Consider the following 27,106-nt stretch of genomic DNA (forward strand, 5'->3'; position numbering starts at 1 on the left):
AGGACCCTACGCTGTCCCGGAATCACAGCCTGAAGAGACCAGAGAGACACTGCGCATCCCAAATAGATTTTTCTACATCTTATGTCAAGGCAGACAAACAGTAGCCCGGGTTACAGACGCAACTAAGGGCGGACGGGCCTGTGCCGCTGAGGGATTTGCCCCGCAATGCCCTGGGGAGTGCAGGGGCAGAGGGCGGGCCCCGCTCAGGGCGCCATCTTGGTACCTGCCGCCCGCGGCCTTTCCGCCCCTGCCGGAAGCCTCCGCACCGCGGAGGGCGCCGCGGCCTCGGCGGGGACGTGGTCTCCTTCCTCCCCTCGAAGCCAGCGAGGCTCCCGGCGGGGCGGGACAACGGCGCCCGCCTTCCCCCGCTGCTAGAGCCGGGGAGCGGGGCCGGGCGGACTACAGCTCCCGAAGGGCTGCGGGCGCCGAGGCGCGGCGGCCTCGCTTCCTGCCCCAGCCTCGCCTCGCCTCGCCGTCCGCTCGCCCGCGGCGGGAGCCGATGGAGGGCGCCGAGGGGGAGCCGCTGGTGCAGTGCCCCGTCTGCCTGCGGGAGCTGCTGGGCGCGCACATCAACTCGCACCTGGACCGCTGCTTGCAGGCCGGGGAGGGTGAGGCGGAGCCGGGCTCCTCGCCCCCCTGCAAGCGGCCGCGCCTCGCCGCCGCCCCACCGGGGAGCCAGGCGCAGGGGGAGCCAGAGGAGGCCCGCCGGGCCGCCGCGGCCCCCGTCTTCTCCCTCTTCCACAAGAGCCGCGGCGGAGGGCACAGCCCGGGAGCCCCCGGCAGGAGCAGCGGGGCGGGGCGGGAGGAGGCCGCTGTGAAGCCGGTGGACGGAGGCTCGGCAGCGGCGGGCAGCGGGGCGGCCAGGCTGGCCCAGAAGCTGGAAGGGAAGCCCCTGGCCGAGCGGCTGCGGCCGGACACGCTGGGGGATTACGTGGGGCAGGAGCGGGTGCTGGGGGCCCAGACCCTGCTGCGGTCCCTGCTGGAGTCCCACGAAATCCCCTCCCTCATCCTCTGGGGGCCACCGGGCTGCGGCAAGGTGAGTGGCGCCGCCGGGCCCCGCCGCCGCTGCTCCCGCCCTGCCCTGGCCCCGCCGGCCGGGGGGCCCCCGGGCCCGCGGGGGCGGCCATTAGCGACCAGGCACAGGCTCGCAGCTCGGGCTGGCTCTGCAGGCCCCTCTCTGTTTCATGTGGCGTTCGAGGCTGATGAACTTCAAGGGTGGGACCTGTTCATTTTTGTCAACTCGCTCCTTTTTTCCTGTCGTCTTGGCCGCTTCTGTGATGTCTTTATGTTGGCTGATGCCTGCAAGTTTTCACTTGGGATTACAAAAACACAACGTGCCTTCTGAATAAAATAGAAGTGGTTCACCCCCACCAACCCCACTCCCTGCAGCTTGCACCCTGGTTATGCATGCCCTTGTTGGTTTCACACGATTTAGACTTAGTAAGCTCCAAAGCCATTAACTAAAACTCGGAAGCTTAAAGCCAGCAACAAAGCAGAATCTGTAAAAATGCCTAGGAAACATGGTGAAATACCGGCAGATTACTAGTGTAGGGTTTGCTTTAGCTCACAAATTCTGACCCCTGACAGACAGCATCTCGGGTGTCAAAAGGATCTAACATTGCGGCCAGGCGCTTATCCACCTATAAAACCTTCTGAAACTGATCCATCTTTGCAGGGTCTGCTTGCTGCACACTCTTGTTCTGCCTCTTTTAAGATACCAGGGCTGACTGCAGTGAATCCCAAAAGGCCCTGTAATTACAGCAGAGCAGGGAAAGGTTCCACAGCTGTAGTGAGGGAAGGACCAAATGGATGCTTCAGGTGTGGTCAGGAGGGAGCACTCAAAGATCTTGACTTAATTTTGTCCTTTTTCTCTGTATTCCCGATTTGCAGGGGGGTGAAGCCAAGCAAGCAAAATATATGGTTATCTCTGTCAGTCTAATGTGTGCACAGCACGAAGTTTTGCATATTATATATAGATAGATAGATGTCTTGGTTATGCATGAGAGTATGTATGGGAAAACCAGGATAGGGAAAGTAATGACTAACAAATTAATGCTAGCAGAGAAGTTAAGGACAGAGCAGCAGCTTGCTCTTCTCAGCATACTTGACGATAAAAAGAGACTTGATATGTATGGTATTTGAATAATAATAATGCCAGTTAATCACAGTTAATAAGGAGCAGGTATGAGAATAGTTGGTAGATGAATACTGTTAGCAATGATGCAACAGGTTGTTTAGGCTAGATAACATACACCTGAAAAGAACCAGCTGGTGAACTTAAATAATTGCCACTTTCTTTAAAATAACAAGGTAATGTCAGAAAGAGAGAGATCTGAGGAGATGAGGTGAAGAAGGGTTAGTTCTAAAAACTCATTAAAGGGGAGGTGGATTGAAGCAAGACAGCCAGAGAGAGAAGTGGAATTGAATCCTTTAATAAATAGGAATCTACCTTATTGAATGAGTAACATGTTCAGGAGTCTGCTTCTGTATTTTTTCATACTATTCTGCCTTTGATTTCTTCTGTCTGTGTCAATGGTGCCTGCTTGCTCTGTCAGAAATATAGTGGTAACAAAGCAAAGGCCGCGTACAGTTTCCGGAAATCGGAACTGAATTCACTGGCCTCTGGGTTGTGATCTGATGTACCCACCTTTTTTTGACTATGGAAATGCTTTTTTATGAGCTTGCAACAGCTTGTGTTTCGGGTCTTCTTTAGGAACCTTCTGTGCTACTAAGACTGTCTTTGAATCATGAGTGATCTGTTTCATGCCTGTAATACCGCAGCTTCCACTCTCCTTTCTCATGACCCTTCTTCCTCACTCATGTGCCTTATGCAGAGTTGTATTTAGTCAGCTTGCTTCTCACAGAGTTGAAATTCTACTGCTCATCAGTCATCTGACCTGTCTGAAGACTGGGCCTTTTGCCCCATCAAGGAACAATTCCACAGTTTATCTGCTGCATTTGCTCTCTCCAAGTACTTAAGCTATTGGGTAGCTCATCTCCTTTCTAGGTTACTCCCTCTCAACAAACAGTTTTGAGGCTACAAGTTTTCAGCTAGCTGTTGATGGACCATCCATTCCTGGCTGAACCAGAAACTCCTATTGCAAAAACTGGAACTTTTCCCTTCACCCATGCTTATGAATGGTAGGATGGTGCTAGAGTATAGTTTCATCGCAAGCCTTCTTCCCCATAAATCGTATTGTCTGTCTCGGATGAAGGGCTGAAAGTTCTATCCTTTGCTTGGATATTTTTTATTAAATCGCTGTCCTTAAAGATTTAATATGCAAGGCAAAGTAGTCCCCCTAAAGATGGAAAAAGAAGTCTGTGGTTGCCTGCCTGCCTCATTTACTTACTATTTGGGTTGTACGTATATAACATGCCTAAGAAAACATTTCATGAAGTAACCTGAAGCAGGTGGAGGGTGGACAGATGAAAAGGAAGCCTATTTCTCTTTTTATGGGAAGAATCACGTAACTTAGTGCTTGAAACTTGAAAGATCTTGTGAAGGAGAAATAAGTATTCTCACTGCCTCAGGACCTGGTTGGACTGGTAATCAAAAATTTCTTCTGTTAAGTATGGTCTTTTTCAGTAGGAAAAATATTAAGAACTAATTGTGTATTATGTAGATTCAAATGTAACAAGCCCACATGCTAAGCTTTGCCCAGCAAAGAAAACAGCCTCACATTAGAGGGTAGGTGCTAAAATAGGAGTATAATTAGATATGTTGGTCTAAATTCAGAAGTGCTGTGTAAGATAGTCATAGAGTCCTTAAACCTCTTCACACTCCTGCTACCCATGGAATCTGGTTATTGCAGCCCATCTGTGCTTTCTGCCATTTCTACAGCCAAATGCCATGCTAACCGATACTTTTTGAAGAGGCTAGGGCAGGACTAAGTAAAAAAAAATAAAATAACTGGAGATGGAATTAGTCCTTGGGGCCAAATTTCAAATTAATTTATGTATTATTTATCAGTCTGGACCTTTATGAGAAGTAGTAGTTCAACAGACTTTTTCTAAGCAAGAAGAGAATAGTTTTGGCTATTAAACTGCTAAAAATGTAGTATTTCATATTGTAGGTAAAGAGTACTTTTGGAGAATTTTTGTCATGAAAGTAATAAAGCTAGGTACCTGAGTGAAAATACATCTGCTTTGTACTGCTCTGCCCATGTTGATTTCAGTCTCAGCTGCACGTGAATATTCAAGGAAGCACAATCAAAATTGAAAAGACAAAATCAGGGTACTTCTGTTGTGAGTTTATTTTATTTTGAGTTTCCATCTGTATTGAGCCTTCTTATTTTAAGGGAGCATGATCTTTGTGCTTTTAATTTGTCATCCTAATTTCTTAGGAAGCCAAGGTGCTCTACATGAAAAGGCTTTGACTCTTTGTATTTCCTTTTGTCACTATTAAGTGTTGAACACAAGAACGTATTTTCTGCTTTTAAGAAGCTGAACAGACACAGGCCAGAAGAAGAAACATTGCATCAAAGAGATGCAGTGGTTATTAACTTAGGAACAGTTAGCTTGTTCATCCTGACTATGCAAATTGTTAAAAGCCTGTATGAATCCTAGTGTAATCTGAGTAAGCCGTACTGTGATTTATGACACCTTAATGCAGGGATTTAGATCTTTGCTTGTCTGCCATGGGGCACCAATTTTAGTAAAGAGTCAGTGGGGGGACACAGCGTAACTTGAGCACTGAAAAATTTTGTTGCCACAGATGCGGTTTAAGCCTTATAAACCTGAACATTCTGTATTTAAATACGGTAAACATTCCCTCTTAAATTTGCTGTTTAACAAGAAAAAATGTAGGCAGCAAGCGTCTGGAACCCACTCCCTACAAAAGATAAGACAAAGAACATTCATGTGTGGTTTTCTGGGGTCCATATCTGCAGTCTAGTACTAAGGTAAAATATGCCATGTTGATATGAATGCAAAACATTAAAAATGCCAGTAAGTGGTCTTTGAAGTTTCATTCAAATCTCCACTGAATTTATATTTTATTTCTAGGACTCCTTTGTATTTCTTTTCTTTGTTTTTACTCACGACTTTGCTATATGACACATTGAAACACAAGATAGCAAGTCCAACTTACATATTTTGCTCCCCACATACTTACCATCCCTCCAGCATTTTCTATTTTGCTAATTCAAGTGATTACTTAAATGGCTATTTGATTACGTGAGTGTATTTCATCTTCTCATATTCGTACTGCTTGGGGCCTGATTTGAACCCTTTGAAGTAATGAGTTCTTTTGATTACTGTGAGATTTTTAACTGAAAATGCATTATGTCTTTTACAGTAGTGTAGAGTGAAAGTCCAGAACAACTCTGAAAAATGAGTTTGCCTTTGCAGTTGCCTGGGAAAAGTCTTCGAATACAGGGTGCTTGATTTTGCTTATGCCAGTCTAAATCAGGAATAACTTAGGGTAGCTCTCTAGGAGATGGAAGCTGGAGGAGAAAATACAATTGTATTTGTAAAGCAGATGGAATATAAGGAGACAAATCTGGATGTGGCAAATGGAGGCACAGCTCCATTTCAGTAAACATTATGCAATGACCTTGCCTCTGTTTATGCTTGGTCGGACTTGGATTCTGGAAGTGCTGTAAACCACACGCTGTGGCTGTTGTTCAGTGACACCTTACTCCTCCAGTAGTCTCACAGTGGGCTATTTGGGATGTGAGAAACCAAACAAGATGGGTAAGAATAGCATCTGCCCTTACATATGTGCCAACTGCTGCCACTTTTGATTGCCTTTATCTCTATAGACAGTGTCCCTGGGCCAAGTTCATCTGCTATCCTGCCAGTTTCCTTTAAACACAGCCTGGCTCATCTCCTGTGATGCAGTGTGGTAGCTTGGGGTCAGCTCAGCAGTGTTGGGTAGCACAGACCCCAGCTTTTTAAGCTGCATCACAGGGAACTGCTCCCCTGGCTGGCATGCAAGGATGCTGGCACGGTTGGGTGTCTCACTCAGAGCAGTGAAACTGAGAGTGGCCTTTCCTGACTGCTTGTCGACCACAGTATGGCCCTGCTGCCCTCAAAGGGAGGGTTGAGGGTGAGGAGAGGCTGTTGATGGCAACACCACATAAGCAAAGATACGGAAATCCTGGCCAGAATAAAGGAAGAGGCAAAAATACAGGAAAAGTCATGGTCAGAGGGCAGCAGAAAAAAGCAGGATGCCAGTTGAGAACTCTGATAATGCAATTTAGATCCTGCTAGATCCCAACAGCTAGGCTGTTGGGCTTGTGTTTTGCACTAGGCTGTCAGTCTTTTGTCATCCCTGCCGCAAACATAATTCACACTGTGGTTTGCTCTGGAACAAACCAGCAAAGTCACTTGGTGGGGAACCAGATGCCAACCAGATTATCCCTGCTCAGGAATAATCCATGCTGCACTGCAGTCTGTGCACATCTGTGCCAGATCTGCTTTGGTCACCTAAACATGGCCTAGCAGATCATGCAGCCTTCCAGACTTGCTGGGAGAAGCACATGTGTCGGAAGAGCCCATCCAGGTACAAGGAGAGCTCTTGCACCAGTGTGGTCCCATAAAATGTAGTATGAATGTCAATTCCTCATGAAAAGGCTGTGAGTGGTGAAAAGGACTGTGAGGCTGGAACAGAACGACTATGAGCTGCTCTGCACACCTTGCAGGAGCTCTCTGATGTGACTGCTGAACACAGTCTAGAGATAGAGACCATGTGTGTTCTGTGACTGACATCTACAACAGCTGTTTTGCAAAATTTATGCAATTCAGGAATGAATAAGGAAAGTCTCCGTGAACAGGCAACCATAGGCAGATCCCTAAACAAGGTCTACCAGATCTTCCACAGGAATGAGGTAAGAATGACCTTGGGTTTCACAGTCAACTTCTTGACTATGATCTGACCATATGCACTAATCTCTTCCCAGTTGTTTCAATTCCACTTTCTGAAGTGAACTAGGCAGTACCACTCTTTATTCCTGGAAGGGGCTTTGGTGAGCTAATGCAGTGGGCATGGTTTAACGGCCTGGTAAAGAGGTGCAAAAATGAAAAGACCACCTTCTAAGCAGGTAATGTTAGTCATTGAACATCAGCATCGATAGGACAGGCTTAATTTGTACTTGCTTTTTACTATTTTCTTCCAGCCATTGCGTGTGAGGTTGCATTGACTAGGGGCTGTGCAGGGAATAGGGAAATAGGTTACACTCAAAGAGAGTTGCTCAGTCAAGGAAATTTGTGGATATACAGAAAATTCTTGTCTCCTAGTACAAACATCCAACTAACCAAAACAGCAAATCCAAGTGACTTATCTGCTCTGACAGCGAGAGGTGTGTGGAGCCAAGCACACTTTGTGGTTTACTTCTGTTTCATCCAGAACTTGTATCAAAGCTTGAAAGAACTGGTAGCACTGCTGGGAGTGGGCCTGTTTGGCTATTTTTTTGGTTGGTTGGTGGGTTTTTGTAAATCTCGGATGGTTGCAGCCTTTGGGAAAGCATATTCTCATTTGGGCTGACATGAAGAAATTTGCAGGATGGTGGAGGAGAGTTTCAGTAGTTAAGTGTTTGTTCTGTGTGTAATGCATCTGGAAGTAAGTGCCCATAGGCTCCAGTTGAAAGTGTTATTCATTGGTGAGTAATGGTTTGTGAGTTTCTTGGTGAATATGTTTTCATGTTTCAGAACGGCTCCTTATGATGGCACTTCTTTAGCCTGTCTAAACAGATAAGTCAGTAAGGTCTTGCAATTTTCAGCATAAAACTTGAGATGGTGAGTGTGAGTTTGGACAGTTTGGTGGGATAATGGAAGATAAATGAGAATGACTTCTCGAGGGGGCAAGGCTATTACACTGTGAGCTTTGTAAGGTGTAATTTTTAGTGAAGTTAGCAAAAGGTTAGTTTGCAGGATCACTTCTCATTGATATAAATAACAATTTATGGGAAACAGTACTTCTGGTCCTCCCCATAAGGAAAAAACACAATCTAAAGAAGAAACACCTGTAAAGTAAAGGAGCAGAATACTAACTTTAGATTTCTTCTTCCTGCTTGTTATGCTGGTTCTGACATGGACGTATTCATTCATATTAAATTGCAATATCAGTGTCACTATTTTAAAAGACTTTTTTCCTAATGTAACAATCAAACCTACTTCAAAATTTATTTCAGATCATGAAGGATATTCAGTGTGTTTTCTTCTGGCTTATTCCATATCAGATTTTTAATTTTCTTATTATCCCTCAAATACATTGCCCCTGAATTTAGTGAGAGAAACTAGGGGTTTAGCATACTAGTTGCAGTTCTGTGCTAGTGCCTTCATACTTAGGCTACCTTGCTTAAGTTAAGTCTCCACTGGGTTATATGTTCCTTAGGTTGTAGTCTGATGGTAACAAAGAGGGAGAAAACAGTGTAGCGTATTACTGACTTTTGCTTGAGGTGGTAGGAGAAAAAGCAGTGTAAAAAAATTGAGGTCATGGGAAGTAAGAGGCTTTCAGAAGAATGGGGGAAGTTCAACCTACATGTGATGTGCAGTTTGACTTGCTGAATGGTTGACTGTGCAGAACAGAAAGAAGAGGCCATGAACATGTCTGTCAGTATTGAGCACTGCTTTTGAAAGGCAATGTATGTTATTCTTATAACCTTCGTTGACCCAGAAGTTGGCAGAGAAGGAGGCGTACATGCTGGCTGAGAGCTGTGCAGCAGTTTTCAAGTAGATGCTTGGTCCAATAGTAACTTTCAAACAAATCTCTCTGGGGCTTTTTTTTTCCTAAATTAGGGGTAGAAATATGGATTCCTGTGCATATGTTTAAAAACAGTTCCTCACTGCTTTTGTTTAAACAACAAAACTATCTGTGACCTGGTAAATGGCAGCCAGGATGCTGTATGAGCTACCAGGTCAAGTGGAGCTACAAGAAGAATAGCCACTTGATCTGCCCCATCACCACTTTTAGAGAAGAAAGAGGTACATGGTTCCTTTTTCATCCTCAAATTAGATGTACTGGGGGTTTCCATGCTTTCAGTGATTTTTAAGGCAGGGGTACATACTCTGAAGGTACATTCTGAATCAAGGCCTCTTTGTAAGGAAACACCAACTTTGGTTTTATTTTGTTAGCTTAGTTTCAAAGATAGTTTTGCTTTTGTTTTTTGGTTTCCCAGACCTTCCTGACTTCTGTAGGCTTTGCTGCAAGCACTTTCCAGCATGTCTTTCCAGTCTTGTCTTCTGCAGCAATATGAGGAGGGGAGGGGCTGGTGCTTTGAGCACCAGGGGGTGAGAGAGGATCTGACACGGGATGCAAGTCTTGTATCAGGACATGAAATGACACCTCTTCTGAAGACAATCAGGAAGCCCTTACTAAAACTAAAGCAAGAATAAATAGTGATACATCCTCCCCCTTAGCCTCACTTTCCCCATCTTGGGCTGGTTGCCATTTCAGGGACAAGGAGATCCATTAAAGAGACAGAGCAGTGCTGTTAGGGCACTGAATGAGGTCCTGCCAACACCACTGATAGCCCTGTGGTAGGTGGTTGCTTCTGTAGCCTCCCTGCAAGAGGATCAGGTTGGCAGCAGCTGCTGCTTTAACCTCAGTACTTGGAATATCTTCTGAAGCAGTTTTGTCGGCACCTGTCCCACTCCTCATCTGCTGAGGCTCTCCTGTCTTCAGTCTCCGTGGGCTCCTTTAATAGAAGAATGAGCTCAATGGAAGAATCACCTGTTTTTCTCTAGCAGTCCTTTCAAATAGAGATACACTCTGCTTGGGACATGCAGATACAACACTTGCTTTTACCAAGGTTTATGAAGGAAAGTCTGAAAATAATGCCTGTGCTGTGTTCAGGTGTAGTGAATCTGCCTGGGAGGTAGTATTGGAGGTTGCTTCTTTGCTTTGGTAGGCTCAGAGACATTCCCTATAAATAAATTCTGATTTGAAGGAGTTGTCTATAAGGAAAGAAAAACAACATAGCTGCTTACTAAAATCAGCCAACAGTTTGTTCAGTCAGCTGCCTTTTACTTCCCTGGGCCAGCATTTGGTTACTGTTCACTATTTAGATTTAAAGAGTTACATTTTCTTAAGTATACATATAATTTTTCAGTACTGACATTCTCATGCTTTTGTAGAGAACCTGCTTTCTGACTATTTTATTTTTTATGTGCAGTGGAAATAGAAAAGGTTTTAATTAACAACATTGTAGCTTTTTATTTCTTAAATGTGGTTGCACTGTAAACTCTCCTGCAGGTGTCTTGGGGTAGTCCTGTTCTTTATCCATTAACACACTTTACAAAATAACGGCACAGGGAATTGCAGTCAGCCCATCTTCTGTGACAGAAATATGTTTGGCGAAGAGTTGTTCTTCCGTGGTAAAGGAGACAGCTGTCATTGCTGGCCTTTTCAGTATTGCAGCTGAATAGGTCTGGTATGTAAAAGTGCAGGCATTAGAAATGCAGCGGTGGAATTGGCAGCTACCTCTAGCAGGAAGCTTTTAAGTCTTCTGTGTGCTAGAGTAGCATGAACTAAAATACCTTACTCTATAAACTGTCAACACATACAGCTTTGTTCTTTACCTGTTTCCTTCAAATTAGTACTTCCTGTGTCTAACATGATTTTTACAAAGCTTTTTCTTATTGCTGTTTCAGACTACGTTGGCACACATCATAGCCAACAGCAGCAAAAAGAACGGCACAAGGTTTGTGACACTGTCGGCCACAAGTGCCAAGACAAATGATGTTCGAGATGTCATCAGCCAAGCCCAGAATGAAAAAAGACTCTTCAAGAGAAAAACCATCCTCTTCATTGATGAGATCCATCGTTTCAATAAATCTCAGCAGGTATTGTACTACACCGCTTTTTGGAAAAAGGCTTTGTCAGCACTTTTGTAAAATTTCCCACTTTGCCTTAAGATGATAGTTTACTTCGGGCTTTTGATTTTAATGTTAATGTTTTTAGTAAATGAATTAGGGAGAAACATAAAAATGAAATTCCGTAACTAACTTCCAATCAATGTTTAATTATTGTGATTCAAAGATTTAAATAAAAGTCTGAGCTATACTTACTGTTGACTTATGTGCTGGGCTTTATATGACATTTTTCTGAAATTTTATTTCTGCAAAGTCATGTTAGTAATGTTTGCCATACATATCTTCATTTCAGCCTCCTCCCCGGGGGCAGCATTCTGCATTACCTTTAAAAAGGTCTGGAATGTGGATGTGCCTAGGGTGTTTGGTTTTAGTGTTTTCCCCTCTTCTATGTGAGAAAAGACCATAATACTATTCAAAAAAAAGAGAGACCATAGTCATATGAACAAAGGCTTGGATTCTGTACTACAGGTTGCAGTTTCTATGTCAAATCATACTCCAATCTTCCTATAGTTTTCTGAGCCATCCCATAGACTTAATCTAGGGAACTGTAGCCCTGAAGATTGATTCAAAGAGTATTTACAAGTAGCCTCACTATTTGTTATATTTGATAAATCAGTTTCATGGTATCTTATGTTTGCCAAGCAATAAACCAAAGTCACATAAATAAACTAAAAATTTGCAGATTTTTGACACTGTTTCTTTTCAGCTGGTAAGGTCATTCTCAGTGCAAGCACAGGTTATTAAGATGAACAGTCCATAACATGCTGTGTGTGTGTGGAATTAAATCATTTAGATAGTTGAGCTGCCTTGTCAGTGAGGTTATTTGTCATATCAGCAGGGAACACAAAGACTCACAAGACACAAAAAACGTAGCCTACTCACATGGGCTGTTTGAGGTTGTCATTGATTGAGATCAGCTTTTTCTGCTTCCCTCCCATCCTCAGGACACTTTCCTTCCTCACGTTGAGTGTGGGATGGTGACCCTGATAGGAGCAACCACAGAAAACCCTTCCTTCCAAGTCAACGCCGCTCTTCTGAGCCGATGCCGGGTGATCGTCCTGGAGAAGCTCTCAGTTGAAGCGATGGAGGCAATTCTGATGCGGGCCGTCAGGTCTTTAGGGGTCCAGGTTTTGGGCCAGGGCAACCAGGACAGCAGCTCTGTGACTGGCAGCAGCAGCGAGAGCTCAGAGTGAGTACTTTATGGGCTGCAGGGTGTTAATGCACACAGCCCGAGGAATTGGCTGCCTGCCAGGGAGAGAATGAAGCAGTTGGTGGGTGCGAAGAGAAACCCTAACCACTTCTGATAGTAAAGAAAAGAAGTGGCAGCATATGGCAGGGGCAGGGGGTGACAGGAGAGAGAGAATTCAGAGCACTGGCTCTTTCCATCCAAAACATAATCTCACTGTCTGGATTAGGAGAGAGAGTTTTATACTTGGATCTGTAGCTCCTGACTTGCCCTCCCAGGATATTTAAATCCGTTCTGCTGCTGAGGATTTGCTGTGGAAGCCTGTAACTGGGTCTTTGTCATGTCCTAACGTGTGTTACTTCTTGCTGCTGGTTGTAAAAGCATCATGTTACTATTAAGTGATGGATGGGGCATCCCCTCTTAAATTAATTTGGAAGTGCCGGACAAAAGTTTCTGAGAACTTTTTCTAATAAGATCAGGGAGGATACTACTGTTCTTTAGTTGCAGGATAATTGCCGTGATATGTTTTATGGTATGCTGTGGGGAGAGGGGGCTGTTGTTGTGAGGTGTTAATAGATTGTTTTAAGAAAGACTTTGTTTTTCTCTGCTCCTTGTTGTCCAAGCCAGATGGAGTCACATTAAACATTTGGAGAGTTTTGGAAAAAAGGAGGTCTGGATTTGTCCATAAGGGATGTTATCTGCCTTCTGAAACAGCTAGTTGGCAAATAAGTATAATGCTTGGTACTGCACTACTTTCATGCAAGTTATTACAGTTTTGTCATGTTGATGCTTGTCTGTACTCCTAGTAATTTACCGTGTATTGACATGGTGGTAATTGGGCAGGCGCTCTGTATGAAATAAATGAGAGGGAATCCACTTTGTCCTTTAGCTTTATCAGAGAATGTAAGCACTAAGAATCACTAGCCTGAATGCTGAGGTCAGGGCAGGGAAGGAAAATTATTCCCTTTCCATTTTTAGGGTACGCTGCGTCATTGTTTACTCATTTGTAGCTTTTACATATTGTAGTAATGTGAATTTTAGAAGAAAGGGCAGTTCTGCATGTCAGCCTTAATGTAATGGCACAGCTGTGGTTGTGGCTACACCCTGACTGGGGTTTGAAGACTTTTCTTTCTGTATGGGATTAAAGTACAAGGCATAGTTTCAGCTGCAGTTGTTTGGGTTTGGGTTTCGCTAGAGTCTCCATATCTGTAACCTTCTGTTAGCTATGGATGATTTAAACAGCGCGGTGTGGTGCTTCATCAAACTGAAAGAAGTCTGGCAGGCAGACTGTCAGACTAGCACAGTTTCAGAAATCTGTCCATGGGGAGAGAGGGCCCCACTCCAATGGCTAATGTGGGAGCCAAGCATTTAAAAATAAAAACTGGGTTCAGAATTTAGGAACGTTTGTTGCAGTTGTGTATTAAGTCTTTCTTGTCTTTCCTGCTGCTATCTGGTTCTGGTCTATAGTTGATACATACTGTTGCTGATGGGTTTTGCTTTTTATAAGCCATTCTGCCCCTTATTGTGGTTCCGGTTTTGGTCTCCTTGTTAATTCCTTCTTCTTGCTTCACTGTCCATACCGTTTCTGCTCCTTCATTTCCTCTCCACCTACTACTCTACAGGAGCAGTTGTGTCTTGTCTTTTAGCTCTTCACCTCTCTCCCTCTATGAAGCAGGGCTGTCATTAGATGCAGGCAGATAACGGTGTTCAAGTTGTCCTGAGGAATAAATGAAAGTCAACAATTACAGTTGAATTGGTTGTTCACTGTGCTCACCTTTGTTCCAGAGTTGGAAAAGGAGCTGTAAGGCAGCATGTCCCCAAATGTGGGGCATGCCCACTTTGAAAATGCTGCAGAGATCTAGCCAGAAGGCATAAGAGATGTGTATATTGAATTTTAGATTTCATTTCCCATGTAAGTCTCCCTTCCCAAACCACGTAAGTGTATTATGAAGTCCTGCATGTGCTGCTTGGCCTCAGTTTATCAGATGGTCTTGGTATCACATCACTTGTCTGGCAAGTGATGGCTGACCTAGATGAGATTTTGAAGAGGAGGAGGATTCTTTGTGGTCTGTCCTATTACCTTGGGGAATAAGGTGAGGGTGGATCTTCCTTAGTCTCTACAGGCATCTTCTGTGCTCAATGAGAATGCAGCCATTGCTGAATGATTCAATAGGTATCATCATCTCTGCACTCCATGCACATGCAGGAGTCATCAAAAGGAAAGCGTGCTTTACCCAAATCTGTTTCCTTAAATTTTCTTGGTGGCTTTTTCCTATCTTGCTGCTACCATTGCTGCAGGTTTCTGATAAGGTTAGGTCACCTGGCTTCTCTTTCTTCCCACTGTGGCCTTTTCTTGCTGTCAAGCTGAAATAGAACTAGCAGGAGGTGTTACCTACTTTGGTATCTTTTTCTTTGTTCTATCATCATGCTCGTAACTTCTTTGACAGTTTTTAATATTAGTTACTAGATTTCTTTAGGATAAGATGTGCTTTGTGTTATACTTTCATCAGCTTTACTGCCATCAAATTATGCCTTTTAAAGCCTGCAGTAAATTAAGCTGAAAGGCAGGGAAATATGAAAGAAAGAAGCATACTCATGAAGAAGAAAAGTAAGGAGAAGTCGATGTTAAAGATGCTTTGTATTGCTGAAACTTTGCTTGTGCTTTCTGCAGTTTACACTGTCTCAGCAATAGCACAAAGTGTTCCAGATGTGCACTGATACACTACACTTGTACTGTGTCAGTGATGGAGGAAACCAAATTCTTCTTCTCTTGGCCTTTTATTTTTATCATTCAAGTGCTGCCCTCAGAGTGGTATCTCTAATTGAACTCAGACAGTAAACTGGAAGATGGATTAAGTATTTGAAGTTAGATAGCACAGAAGGCACACAGCTGAGAGAAATGAAAGGATCCCCAGTTTCCTCTTGGCAAGCCCAGACATCATGCAATTCAGCTTGTTAGTGGCTGTATTACAAGTACTGACAGGTTTTGAATTCACTGGTTTGTAAATCAGTGTTGAAGATGAGCTTCCTTTGGGTCTTCAGTGTTCAATACCTTTTTGAAATGTATTCCCTTTTTGGAACATCCATCCAATTTCCTTGCAGGAAATAGAGTTGCTGCGGTGACAGGCAACATTCAAAGAAAATGCTGTTAAGGTAATGAGTAATGCATATCATACTGCAGTATTTCAGATGAAGAACTGTATTTGCCTGTAAAAGTGTTGCAATCTGTCAAGGAGTGAGTGTAGTGAGCATAATTGCACTAAGAAAGTAAGAAAGTACTGATTTATGTTAAAGAAGCAATGGGTACTTTATCATAGAATCATAGAATCATTTAGGTTGGAAAAGACCTTTAAGATCATCCAGTCCAACCATAACCTAACATTACCAAGTCCACCACTAAACCAATTAAGGGTAGAGTAGTAATTTCATGTTTCCTGGCTCAATTACTTTTAAATGTTTCATCATACAGGTTCTCCTTGCATGGACTTCCTTATATTTACTCTGATACTGCCTACACTCTCTTGTCATTGGATCAAACGCTGAAGTGTCGTCCGGGTTTTATGGGTAGTTTATCATACATTTCGTGTTGGTTTTGGTACAGTCTTGAGGGTGTGGAGATCAGGAGGAATTGGAAGGAGGATTTATTATCCTGTAGTGGTAGTTTTCAATTCCTTAAGCTAGTATATCACCTTCAGCTCAGTGAGCGATGGATCCTGGGGTGTCCCTTTTGGCTTGTTTATGTTTTTGTCTCCAAGTATCATCTGTTACAAGGTACCAACATTGAGCATTGGCATCCAGTGGGTGTTCGGTGTTAATTTTGGAGAGTGAAAAAACCACAAGATTACCCATCTGCAAGAGGATCAGGAGTTTGGGAAGAGGTCAGAAAGCATGGGAGTTATTCTGCCTTGCAGTTCTAGGGTGTGCAGAAGTCAGGTAAAGTGGAAGGTTGTAGGGCACTTGAGCTTCTGAAGACAGCATGGGCTTAAAAATGTAAAATACAGCGAGTGTCTTTTGGAAGCCGAGGTATTGAAATGATTGTCATCCTGATTTTGAAATTATGCTCCTGCCTAGTGAAATCATAAAAAAATGGAATTTAAGATTTTAATTCCTCAGAAAAAAATAACTGAATTCATTTATTCTGAGTATAAAGTGTTGCTATTTTGAAATACTGAGTGGGAATGGAGCTGAGATTATGGAACAGAGAAGCATTATGTTATTTCCAATTAGTGATTGTTGGCAATATGCTATGCAAACAGCTTGCATGTGGAAATTTTCTCCATTTATTCTTGTTCTTTATCACATCCTGTATGTCGTGCTATTGTTGTAGACATGGACTGGATCAGCCTAATACAGAATACAGTATTTGGAGCAGAATTTCCATTACCAATATGCTATAACTTGGATTTCACCGTGGAAGCGGACAAGACCTTTGCTCGTAACCAGATTTTCTGTACTTCCTTGTGCATATTTGTTTCAGTACCTGTAACGCTAATTGCTTGTGTTGAGTCAACAGGGCACTTAAGAGTCCTATAATGAAACTGAAGAGACAGGAATACAACTCAGCTTTCTTGCCCAGCTTCTAATTAGCAAAAAAATGGCAAAAGTGCTCTGAGGCCTCAACTTTGTTTGGGACAGACTGTTCTTAGCTTCTTGCAAGCGTAGTACCTGCTTTTTAGTGCTCTCAACACTTCCTCTCCATTTGCAGTTGCTGAGTACAGTTGCGGGTGTCGGTGTGAGGAAGCCTCAAGCTCATGGTGGTCAACAGCAGGCAAAGAGCTTAGTCCTTGCAGGTGAAACCTTCTCTTCAGTCTGCCCTGCTGGTGTATCCAAAGTGTTTGCTCAGTGTGCAGCATATTTGGTTTTGTTCCGTATTGGTGGAGGTATTAGCAGCAGGACATCTGTGTGTAGTGCCTGCTGTTTTTTTAAAAACAGCTTTTGCTTGCTTTTCTGGCTTCTTTCATTGCATATAGAAAAATTCGGTGCCCATCTGTAGTGCTGAAGGGTGAACATTGCTCCCTGATTTTCAAGGAATTTGATGCATGAGATACTTGACTGACTGAGTCCCTGTGCTGTCATACTATGATGTGTATATAGATAGATATATTTTTCCCACAGGATATGATTCCTGCTGCCTACTCTCTGCAGCATGGATTATGGCCCTAGAAGACATTTGTCAGCCTTCACTTGCAGTGCTGTGGATAAAGGTTGCAGCTCTAGTAGCTTTTCCCTCTCACATGTGGGCATGAGAGGGCTCAAATACTGACTTTGAAGTTTTTCCAGCACCTACTCTATTTTTCTTTTGTGTGACAAGTGCAAAATGGGTTTGCAAGGAGGAAGAGGAGGCAAATAATGAAGATTAGTGGGTATGTGTGTCTGGGAACCCTGGCATTGCCTTTTTGTACACCACTGGTAATAACAGTAATAAATCTTTCTGGTGAATGAAGTGCAGGGCTGGTGTGAATCCTTAATTATTTGGCGCGCAAGGGTTTCATACGAAATTGCCTCTCACGCTGAGCTTTGTGCATTAATCCCCACTGATACATGTCATCCTTGATTTTCAGTCCAGTTACTAGAAATGGCTAAAGTTAGCGCCATTTCTTATGCCATGCTTTAACTCTACCAGCTGCTGTTTCCAAATCAAATCAGTTGTACGCTCTGCCTGGCAAACACCTTAGCAACTACCTTGTCTACATAACTGAAGTGTGAGGGTCAAATCCTCAACAGTATGCATATGAAATGTGCAGAGGTGAGTTGGTTTGCATGTGCTCTGAGAGTGGGGACTGCAGCGCAGCAGATGAAAACCTGGAGAAAGAGCTGGAGGACTTGGTTACTTTCCCAGATTTTTCATAGACCCACTATAAGATCTCAGCAGATCTTGTCGCTGCATTTCTCAGATCGTCCTGACTTGTTCATTTAGATTGTTCGCTGGAGTTTGGCCTTTTTCATGTGTTTATATAGTGCTGGCACACTTGGAGTAGTAGGTGGCAGGAACAGTGACCTGCATGCACTGGGATGCCTTTTCTTTCTAGTAAGATATTTTATGTACCTGAGTGACTAAGTTGTAATACCTGTTAAAATTTAAAAAAAAAAAAAGAATGTAGGATGCATATATGCTTTACAATGTAAACAGTTCTTCCAATTGTTGCTTTTAAAAGAATGTCTGATAGCAGATGTTACTGTAGGTAGTTAGTTTAAAACCTCATGCTAGTTACTTTATACCGCACTATATTCTCTCGTGCATTTAGATAGCTTCCTACCTTTTCATTGTCCTTCCATGAGGAATTTGAAGTGCTAGCTATGAAATGCTGATGGAGTAGAATCTTTTAAAGTTCAACTGGCTGTGCCAGAATTGTACCCTGGCATTAACCCTAACTCTCATTTCCATTGAACTATATGAGATGAGGAAAAAAAGGGGGTTCAGATGAGAGCTCATGCTTTACCTTTTTCATGTGCAATTGTATTTAACATGCATTGGGGCAGGAGGAGGAGGGGTCAGGTCCTACAGTGTTCTCCCAGGCCCTGCAATGCTTAATCATGACAGAATGAGTTAAGAACAATACTTAAACCCAGCTGCATCTCAAACAAATGCCATCTCTAGCATAATACGCAAGGAGAGGAGCGTGATGGGGGCTAACAGTGTGTGGTTGTTCTGTTGCAGATTCCCGGTGTACATAGAGGAGAAAGCTCTAAATACCCTAGCCTACCTTTGCGATGGTGATGCGAGGACTGGACTGAATGGGCTCCAGTTAGCAGTTCAGGCCAGATTAGCAGTGGGAAAGACCACTCCTTTGAATATTACCAAAGGTAGCTCTGCAGATGGCATTCTGATAACAGAAGAGCATGTAAAGGAAGGGCTACAGCGATCTCATATCCTGTATGACCGAGCAGGTGAGTACCTGATAGAGTTTCTGAGATGCAGCATTCTCAAGAGCTGATAGCCTCTATAATTTCTGTTTCTTCTCCCACTTTCATACCAGTTGCTCTGGTGAAACAGTGATTGTACTGAAATTGGGCCTAAAAATTACTTTTCCTTCACAGTGTAGCAGGCTCACCCAGAAATTCCTTCTAAACAGGATTTCCTCTTACCCCTTAGGAAGTGTAGGTTAGCTGAGAGACATATTGGCTGCCCTGCAAACAGTTGCATGGTGAAATTATTTGTTAATATTTTTAGAATATTATCTTCTAAGAGGATTGCAATGTAAAGAGAGAGAAGTATTTTGATGAGGAGGTTTGTTCTTGGGAAGTTGGAAATACTCCATTGCACTTTCACTCCTTTGAAAGTCTTCGAAATGCTCACATTCAGAACAATATGTTATGTGAAAACATGAGCAGTTTGCTTTATTTTTAGAGTTGCTTTTTAAGGTAATGCTTAGGGCAGGTCACATAAATCTAATTGCATTTAAGGCTTCCTAATAACCACTCTTGCTGAATTTTTGACTTTGCAATGTTAGGCATCACAATATTTGGCCACTATACCATTTTATGTGGGAGGGTTAAAAATCAGAGAGTGAATATTAGAGATTAGGTGAATCCCCTTGAACGCATATGCTAGTTCTCAGCAAGGCTTGAATCACTGTGCAGTATAGTATCAAACAATTATGCCAAGCAGTATTTGGAGAAGTGATAGGTTTTTTGGGTTTGGGGGTTGGTTTTTTTTTTTGCCACTGTATCTGATATGCTCAATTAACAGTCAGTACTCAAAACCTGTGATAAGAGAATTCTCGAGGTTGGTTGTAATGTATATGCCTGCTTGCAGCCCTCTTGCTACAAAGAGGAAATGATGGTTCTTTGTCAGGAAGAAGTCAGCTGGGCAGGTATTGATATTATGGCAGCTGAGATATTGAGGGTAGACGGGGGGGAGGGAGAAGAAAAATTTTATGGGGTCTGTGGCAGGAAGAAGTTATGATTAGGAGAAAGCAGAAAATCTGACCGGTTTACTGATGTGAGTTTCTTGCACCGTGTTGGTCCCTTGTGTGTTTGCTGTCGCCTTGTGGCCGCTGTCACACAGAACTCTTGGCTGTGTCCATTGCTCTCAGCCCTCCTACACCTATTTGCTCTGTCAGAGATGGCACAGAGTGCCTCTTCCTGTGGCTTGCATCAAGTCTAGGCGGCATGTGTCAGTCCCTTCTCCGTGACAGAAATCCTTCAAGCTCTGTGTAGGGCTTTTTTTGTCAGAGATTTTCAGAGAGGGGTGAGAGCGGTGGAAAATTCTGTTTTTCTTGATGATACAAATGCCAAAGAGCCTGCCACAGATACTGCCACAGTAGCAGGTTGCCCGACAACGTGCCTTTAAAAAATGTCTCTCTTCTGTGGAGTAGTCTGTGTCTCAGTTGACCAATTTTGTCCACAGTAGAGATAGCTGTTTGTCCTTTTATGTACAACGGGCTTCTGGATAGGTGTTTTTGTGGCATGTTTTAGCTAATACTTTTTGAATCACAGTTGTTGTGGTGGAATCTACAATCCTCTAATATAAAGTGCTTCAGCCTTATAAAGTGGAGGGACATGATGCTGTCTAACCATGATAGCAGCAGCATTCATTTGAGTGTAGTGTGTTCATGTAGAAAGCACCAAATAATTGATTAGTGCTCAATCTGTTGTGTAAATATGGAATTTTGATTTTACATAATTATTTATTTTTGGTCAGCTTCAGCAAAATTTGCCAAATATATGTAGTTGGGCATTCTTTTATGTACTTTCACCAAGCGGTCTAGGAAGGAAATTATTTGTAATCCAGTAATTAGGCTATTGTTCTGCTCTGTGTGCAGATATGTAAAGTCAGGATCTTTGTGCAGATAATCTATGCATTTTAGCTGGAAGGAAAAAGAAATAGCTCTAGTCAAATGTCACTGCCAGCAGCTGCCTGCAGCCCTTTCAGTGTGAGAGGAAACAAACTATTTAGTCATATTTTAGCTTTTAATTGCAGCTTTTAAAGTTTTGATTTTTGGAGAAAATGATGCAGCAACCAAATTAATTAAAGTTTAACTGCAGATGGACAGCAAATAGGTTTTTAAGATAGAGTTGTACTGTCTCTTCTTCCTCTTATGTATTTTGTCTCTCTGCTAACACTGATTTAAAAGCAAATACTGAAGATAAGTATCAGAATAATTGCAGGATTTTGTCTCGCTGTCTCTGTGGTAACATAACTTCAGTTATGGTAGAGACTAGGAATGTGTTAAGCTGAAGTTAATTTATTCTGTAATCTGGAACACAGTTGTTCCTTCCTTTTCTATGGAGGAGGAAAGAGAAGGTGTCTCACGCCATAATGGTTTTTGCCAGCTTTATTGTTTTCTGTTTGACCAGAATGAGAAGTCTTTTTATCCATGCTGTTGCTCTAGTCTTTCTTCCAAGGCTTTCTTCTGTCCTTTATCGATGAGCAGTTGATGTTTACCTTTGGCTAAGAGAAAATAATGTGAGATGGGGACTGTGATTTTACTTTTGCTCACTACCATATAAATAGGGATTGCTTAAGAAGTCCAGATATTAATTATGCTCAGTGAATGAAGCCTTTTCCCTGTTTTCTGCCAATAAGACTTTAGATAAATCAACATCTTAAATTAGCTGGAAAATTTTGTGAGCACATAAAGCAATTTAGGGGCATAAATCAACAAGATTTATGCATCTGTATACATTAGACACTAGAAAATCCTGTCATCTATAAAGCCTCTTGTGTAGTATCTCCTTTTTCTTCAGAAAGGTATTTGCCTGTGTGGGAACTGCATAGAGCAAATGTATTTTGATTCCAAAAACTCTTTAGAGTTTCATTTTCAAGCGGCATCCAGGATGCAGAACAGCAGTCATAGATAAGTTGGCACGTGTCTGTCTCTCAACTGAATTGATAAGGCTAAAATCTGTATGTTGGCTAACCAGCCTGAGAGACAGAGCTAATAAATAAAGGTCTGTAAAAAGTTCTGTCAGCTTTTTTTAAACTGCTTCTCGTATCTCACATAGAATATATAAAAACTGTATTTTTTAAAAAGAAACAGAAAACCTCTTTGTCCAATGCATGTAACTGTATTTTGCCTTTAATTGAAACTGCATTTAAAGTACAACTGCACAGTTTTTCTGAAGAAGTCCAGGTCTGGTGTATAATAATATATACATATATATAATAAGTATGATTATAATATATAATTATAATAATTATAATTATTATTATATGCAATAATATATAATATATAGTATATAAAAATATAATAAATAATAAGTATAATATATACATATTGTCATTATGTTGATGACTCAGTCACCAACACTTAACTTTGTGAGGAAGGAGATAAAGGGAGAAAACTGTCCCCTTTCTCAGCCTGTGTGCTCTGAAGTCCCGTGCAGGTATGTATCTCTAGTCGCAACGTAATCGCTGGATTCCTTCTGCCTCTCCAGCTGGAATCCCCAGATATGGCACTTTACAGTAGCCCAAACAGTGTATAAAAGCACTCCAGCAAAAAATATCTGGGTGAATGCAACCTCTGGAGATATTTAAAGGCCATCTTCCTTACTTTTAAGAGACCAAGAGACGCCTCTTCCAAGAGGACGATGCGAGTTCAGCTGCTTGGGTTTATTGCTACTAACTCAAGTGTTACGACGGAGCACAGACACGCTGTTTGTGTTGGCATGAGTAATGACTGCATACCACAGGGCTCTTTGTGTGGAGTCCTAGCAAAAATAGCTGTCTGCTGGTCTGCATGTGCCAGCAGCGCATGTGTTGAATTCCCCACAGAACCACTGCAGCGTGAGTAGCAATGCAGGAAGGTGGACCCAGTTTCTGACCTGGGAGGTGGAGGTCTTGCTGGCTGTGAAAGAAGCAGTTGCAGTGGTATGGGAGCTTTGGTTTTCAAACTCATGCATGCAGCCTTTTATTTTGCAGGGTCTACAAGTGACAGTGATGTGTTCTGATACGTCCCTCGGGTTGTAAATCCTTTTAGCCATAGGAAGAAGAGAAGTATTAACAGATGGCTGTGCTTGCAGCCAGTTGCCTTTATGATACACACTTAGCTGTGGGCCAAGGAATGCCAGGCACTTCAAAAAATAAAAAAGACAGATTATGTGGAAAGTTTAACAACAATATTGCAGCAAAAAGTTTGATTAAAAGAAATGCATAAGAATCAAAACCAGCTGCATAAAGAAAAATTGCAAGCAAGGAGGGTTTCACTCGGTGTCCATAATGTTGACCCTCTGTTTTTAACTGTGGCCCTAAAAGATCTGTGGAATGGCTTTGTTTCTCCTTGGAGTCCATGTCTGATTTATATTAAACTTTAATGTTAAAAAAAAGGTCCTTGTAATTCATTCAGTCTTCCCACTCCTTATTTAGCAGTCTGGCATTTCAGGTTTTGTTCATGTTTTTTTTTGTTTCAGCTGCTTACAGTTTTCAGGGCCCTTCCAGTAGTGCAGGTATCCACAAGTGAACTCAGCATTTCTTAGGGGTTTGCCAGGGTTGTGTGCTGCAATCCTTTTTCCTCCAGATTGTGTAATGTGCCATAATTGTATATCCACAGCAACATTTCCGTTTTTCCCCTATATACTACAGCAAGCTCGTGTTTGATTTACTGCACACTTCATTTTCAAGTTTTAGTTGATGTGAAATTTCTTTTTCTAAAATATCACTAGTGTATAGTACTGGATTTCTGTGATTCTTCTGTTGTCTTCTCAGAGCTGTGTGCATGTCCAAAAGCAATGGTCAGTGGTTTGTATGTGCTCATGCTTTATTCTTTGTCAATTAGGAGATATTTTTATAGAGTCTTCTTCCTAACTGCTTGAAATACCTGTGGTTTTGGTTTTTTTTTTTCTTTTGAAGGAAAGGTCATTTGGATACCAAAACCAAATAGTTTGCCTTGCAATGTTTAAAAAACCACCCTCCTTTGCATCTGCATCTTATGCTTATATAGTTAGTGAAATGATCCATGTGGCAAAGCATGAAGATGTTGAAAATATTAATGACCACCATAATCACATATACATAAAAAGAACTTGAAAAAGCATGTTATGTTTATCTGCTGTGATCTAGTAAAATATATTCTGTTCCCTTAAATGCATTTCACTTAATTTCCTCCTAACAGCTTTGGGTATCTCTTCTCCCCCATTCTAAATAGGAGAAGAACATTACAATTGCATCTCTGCCCTGCATAAGTCTATGAGAGGCTCGGATGAAAATGCTTCCCTTTACTGGCTTGCTCGAATGCTTGAAGGTGGTGAGGATCCACTCTACGTGGCAAGGAGGCTGGTGAGGTTTGCAAGTGAAGATATAGGTCAGTATTTGCAGTATTTCATGTTGGAATATTATGTCAAATGAAGACCTGCCAGACTTCTCGTTTCCAAAAATTGGTGTTTGAGAAAAAAACCAACCCCAAAACTGCTATGTGCAAAATAGGTACCAAATACTGAAATGCTCCACATCCAACAAAAACTTTGTGTATGCAGAAACCTACATGTGGTGTCATTGTGATGATTACCTGTTGCAGGAGAAACAAATGTTTTTAAGGTGAAGTTTTGGCAGTGTATTAATATGGATTCTTTTAAACTCTGGTGATTGTAGTCACCAGTAAACTTGTGTCACAGAGAACGTGTATTTCAGGGGTGTCTGGTTTTTTAATGACTCTGGAAGGTGAATGCCTACCCTGACTTGCAAACCTCAGATTTGATAGCTGACTCCCTAGCTGTAAGGCATCTTGATTGACTTATCCAAAGTAACAGACGCAGCAACACTTTTAGCACATATGTGATGGGTGAAGAGTTACGAGATCTGGGGAAGCATTGTCTATATAGCAGTATTTCCCCATTTCTTTCTCAATTCCAAAAAATAAGTGAACCATACACGGGCAGCTACTGCTCAGGCTGCCACCATGTGGCAACAGATTCAGTCTGAAAATCATACCTAAAATTTAGACCTTTCTTTTGGGGGGGTGGACAGAAGAAGGAAGTCTGTGGATGGAGGGAGTATATCTTACATACTGCAAAGTATTATACCAGAAGTTCCAGCATCTGATAAAGCAACTTTGAAAGAAAAAGAGACCGTAACTAAAGTAAACTGACTTTAACCTGCTTTTATCTGATCCCTTTTTGCAGGGCTGGCCGATCCTCTGGCTTTAACACAAGCAGTTGCTGCTTATCAAGGCTGTCACTTCATTGGAATGCCAGAATGTGAGGTAAAGGCTTCATTAATTTACTGATCTGAAAGTACTGCATACTGCAAAACCTATCTGTAATTATAAAAAGAAGCAGAGATTGAAAGACCAAGGCAAATTTAGTTACTTGTTCATTCACCACGCCTCTTCTTTGACAAGTAAGAGAACATTGTAGCTCTTAAAATAGATGTAGTTTGAAATAAAATTCACTGCATATTTATTGTTATAATGGTGTATGTGAACCAATGTCATTTTGCTCTGTCCTTTTTTTTTTCTCTCTGTTACAAATAAAATAATATATTCTGATATTTTAAAGTATCTATTCCTTTCCAGTAGTGAAAATTGTGAAGAGCTGTGTTGTTGTTAAATAATAGTATTCATACTATAGTAGCAGGGAGAGGTCAGTTTAAAAACATAATCCCTGGCATGCTACACAACCAACCTGAATAACAGACCTTTTTGCAAAGAGCTTAAAAGAAGTCGTTTAACATTTTCCCTTTTCTTGTTTCCAGGTCATTCTAGCACAATGTGTAGTGTACTTTGCCAGAGCACCAAAGTCTATAGAGGTATACAGGGCGTATAGCAATGTCAAAGAATGTCTGAGAATGCACACAGGACCTCTGCCGCCTGTTCCGCTGCACCTGAGAAATGCCCCAACAAGGCTGATGAAGAACTTGGGCTATGGTAAAGGTTATAAATACAACCCCATGTACAAGGAACCTGTGGAGCAGGACTATCTACCAGAAGAGTTGAAAGGATCAGACTTCTTCAAGGAACGAAAAACGTGACCGCCTTGCTTGGAATGGGTTTTGATTTTATGACTTGTACATTTGTACTGAAACCCCTCACACTTTCAGCCATCTGTTACTGTGGTTGAAAGTATCAAGCCACTGAGCCTTTCAGATACTTTCTTATCCTTCTGGTTTTACTGCTGTTATTCTGAACATGTTTTGTAAAGAATTGCAGTTAGGCAGTATAAAAATGCAAAATTAAGCTTTATTAGTATAGTTCTGTCACCCTCAGGTTCAAACGAAATGGAGAAAAAGTGAGAGATTTGTATTTCTGGCTCTTGCTGTGAAACAAGGAATACTGTTGCGCTGCTTTTTAAAATCAGTATCTATTTCAGATTTTAAGAATGTTTGTTTTCTGGAAAAATAGTAAATTGTACCTCCTCTGCTAAAATATGGTAAACAAAATATAATTACAGTGTAATTCTTGTTCTTGTGATGTTCCAGAGACTAATTTTGTACAACATTTATTAAACCAATAAAGTTGTTAAAAATGGTGTCTGTGCATTTGTTTAAATATTCTTATGACAGCAGTGTGGTTTTGAAAGTTTGAGGTTCCTTTAACTTTATCATTCCTACTTTTCAGAGCAAGTTTAAATCATTTTGGAAGTAGAATAATCATGAAAATAGCTGAATTATGTTAGGTTTTGAAGTTGTATCGCTTAAAATTTTTATTGTGTGATGACATTTTGGGAAGTGCTTTTGGAAATAAGATTCCTGGTAGTGAAACACGCTTATGTATTTCCAGTTGTCCTTCAGGAATTCCAATAGCTTTGAATTGGAAAGCGGAGACACAAATTGTCTTCCTTCTTTTATAATAGAGAGTTTGGCTTCCTCTTCCTGCTGAAAACATATCCACATCCAAGATTGCTGTTGACTAAACATTTCAGTAGGTGGAACATATGGTCATGGCAGTGTCCCTGTTGTTGACAACATTCCTTCACTTAAGTGCTGATTGTTTTTCTTCTCCTCAATCCTTAAGTGTGCAGTGGTCCAGTGTGCTGAAAAGCTAGCAACTGCTAAAACAACATATGACTGTGCTACCTAGCAGTTGGGTAGCAGAAGAGGACTGTGTTTGGCTAGAATTACAGCAGATAATTAGCGAAGATGATTTTCATTACAGAAATGCTGAGGAGCCACTGAGGCAACTGTCCACGCTTGTCAAAGTGCCATGGAGTAATCTGGCCACCAGTGATGAA

General features: G+C 41.9%; 1 protein-coding gene across 1 annotated transcript; it reads left to right on the plus strand.

The window, feature by feature from the left end:
• Positions 1-499: 499 nt before the first annotated feature.
• Positions 500-25,907, plus strand: WRNIP1 (WRN helicase interacting protein 1). The gene is made up of 7 exons (XM_075705626.1): positions 500-1,036; positions 10,594-10,785; positions 11,760-12,004; positions 18,660-18,889; positions 24,088-24,243; positions 25,061-25,140; positions 25,632-25,907. Exons 1-7 carry the CDS (start codon positions 500-502, stop codon positions 25,905-25,907), a joined length of 1,716 nt encoding a protein of 571 aa, XP_075561741.1.
• Positions 25,908-27,106: the final 1,199 nt, after the last annotated feature.

Source organism: Pelecanus crispus, chromosome 2, assembly GCF_030463565.1.
Source record: "Pelecanus crispus isolate bPelCri1 chromosome 2, bPelCri1.pri, whole genome shotgun sequence".
Lineage (NCBI taxonomy): Eukaryota > Metazoa > Chordata > Aves > Pelecaniformes > Pelecanidae > Pelecanus > Pelecanus crispus.

Excerpts from the sequence above, each read along its gene's own strand:
- WRNIP1 (XM_075705626.1), top strand. The coding sequence starts at position 500 with ATGGAGGGCGCCGAGGGGGAGCCGCTGGTGCAGTGCCCCGTCTGCCTG. Across the intron at positions 1,037-10,593 it reads GGCCACCGGGCTGCGGCAAG|ACTACGTTGGCACACATCAT; the intron begins GTGAGTGGCGCC and ends TTGCTGTTTCAG. Across the intron at positions 12,005-18,659 it reads AGCAGCAGCGAGAGCTCAGA|ATTCCCGGTGTACATAGAGG; the intron begins GTGAGTACTTTA and ends GTTCTGTTGCAG.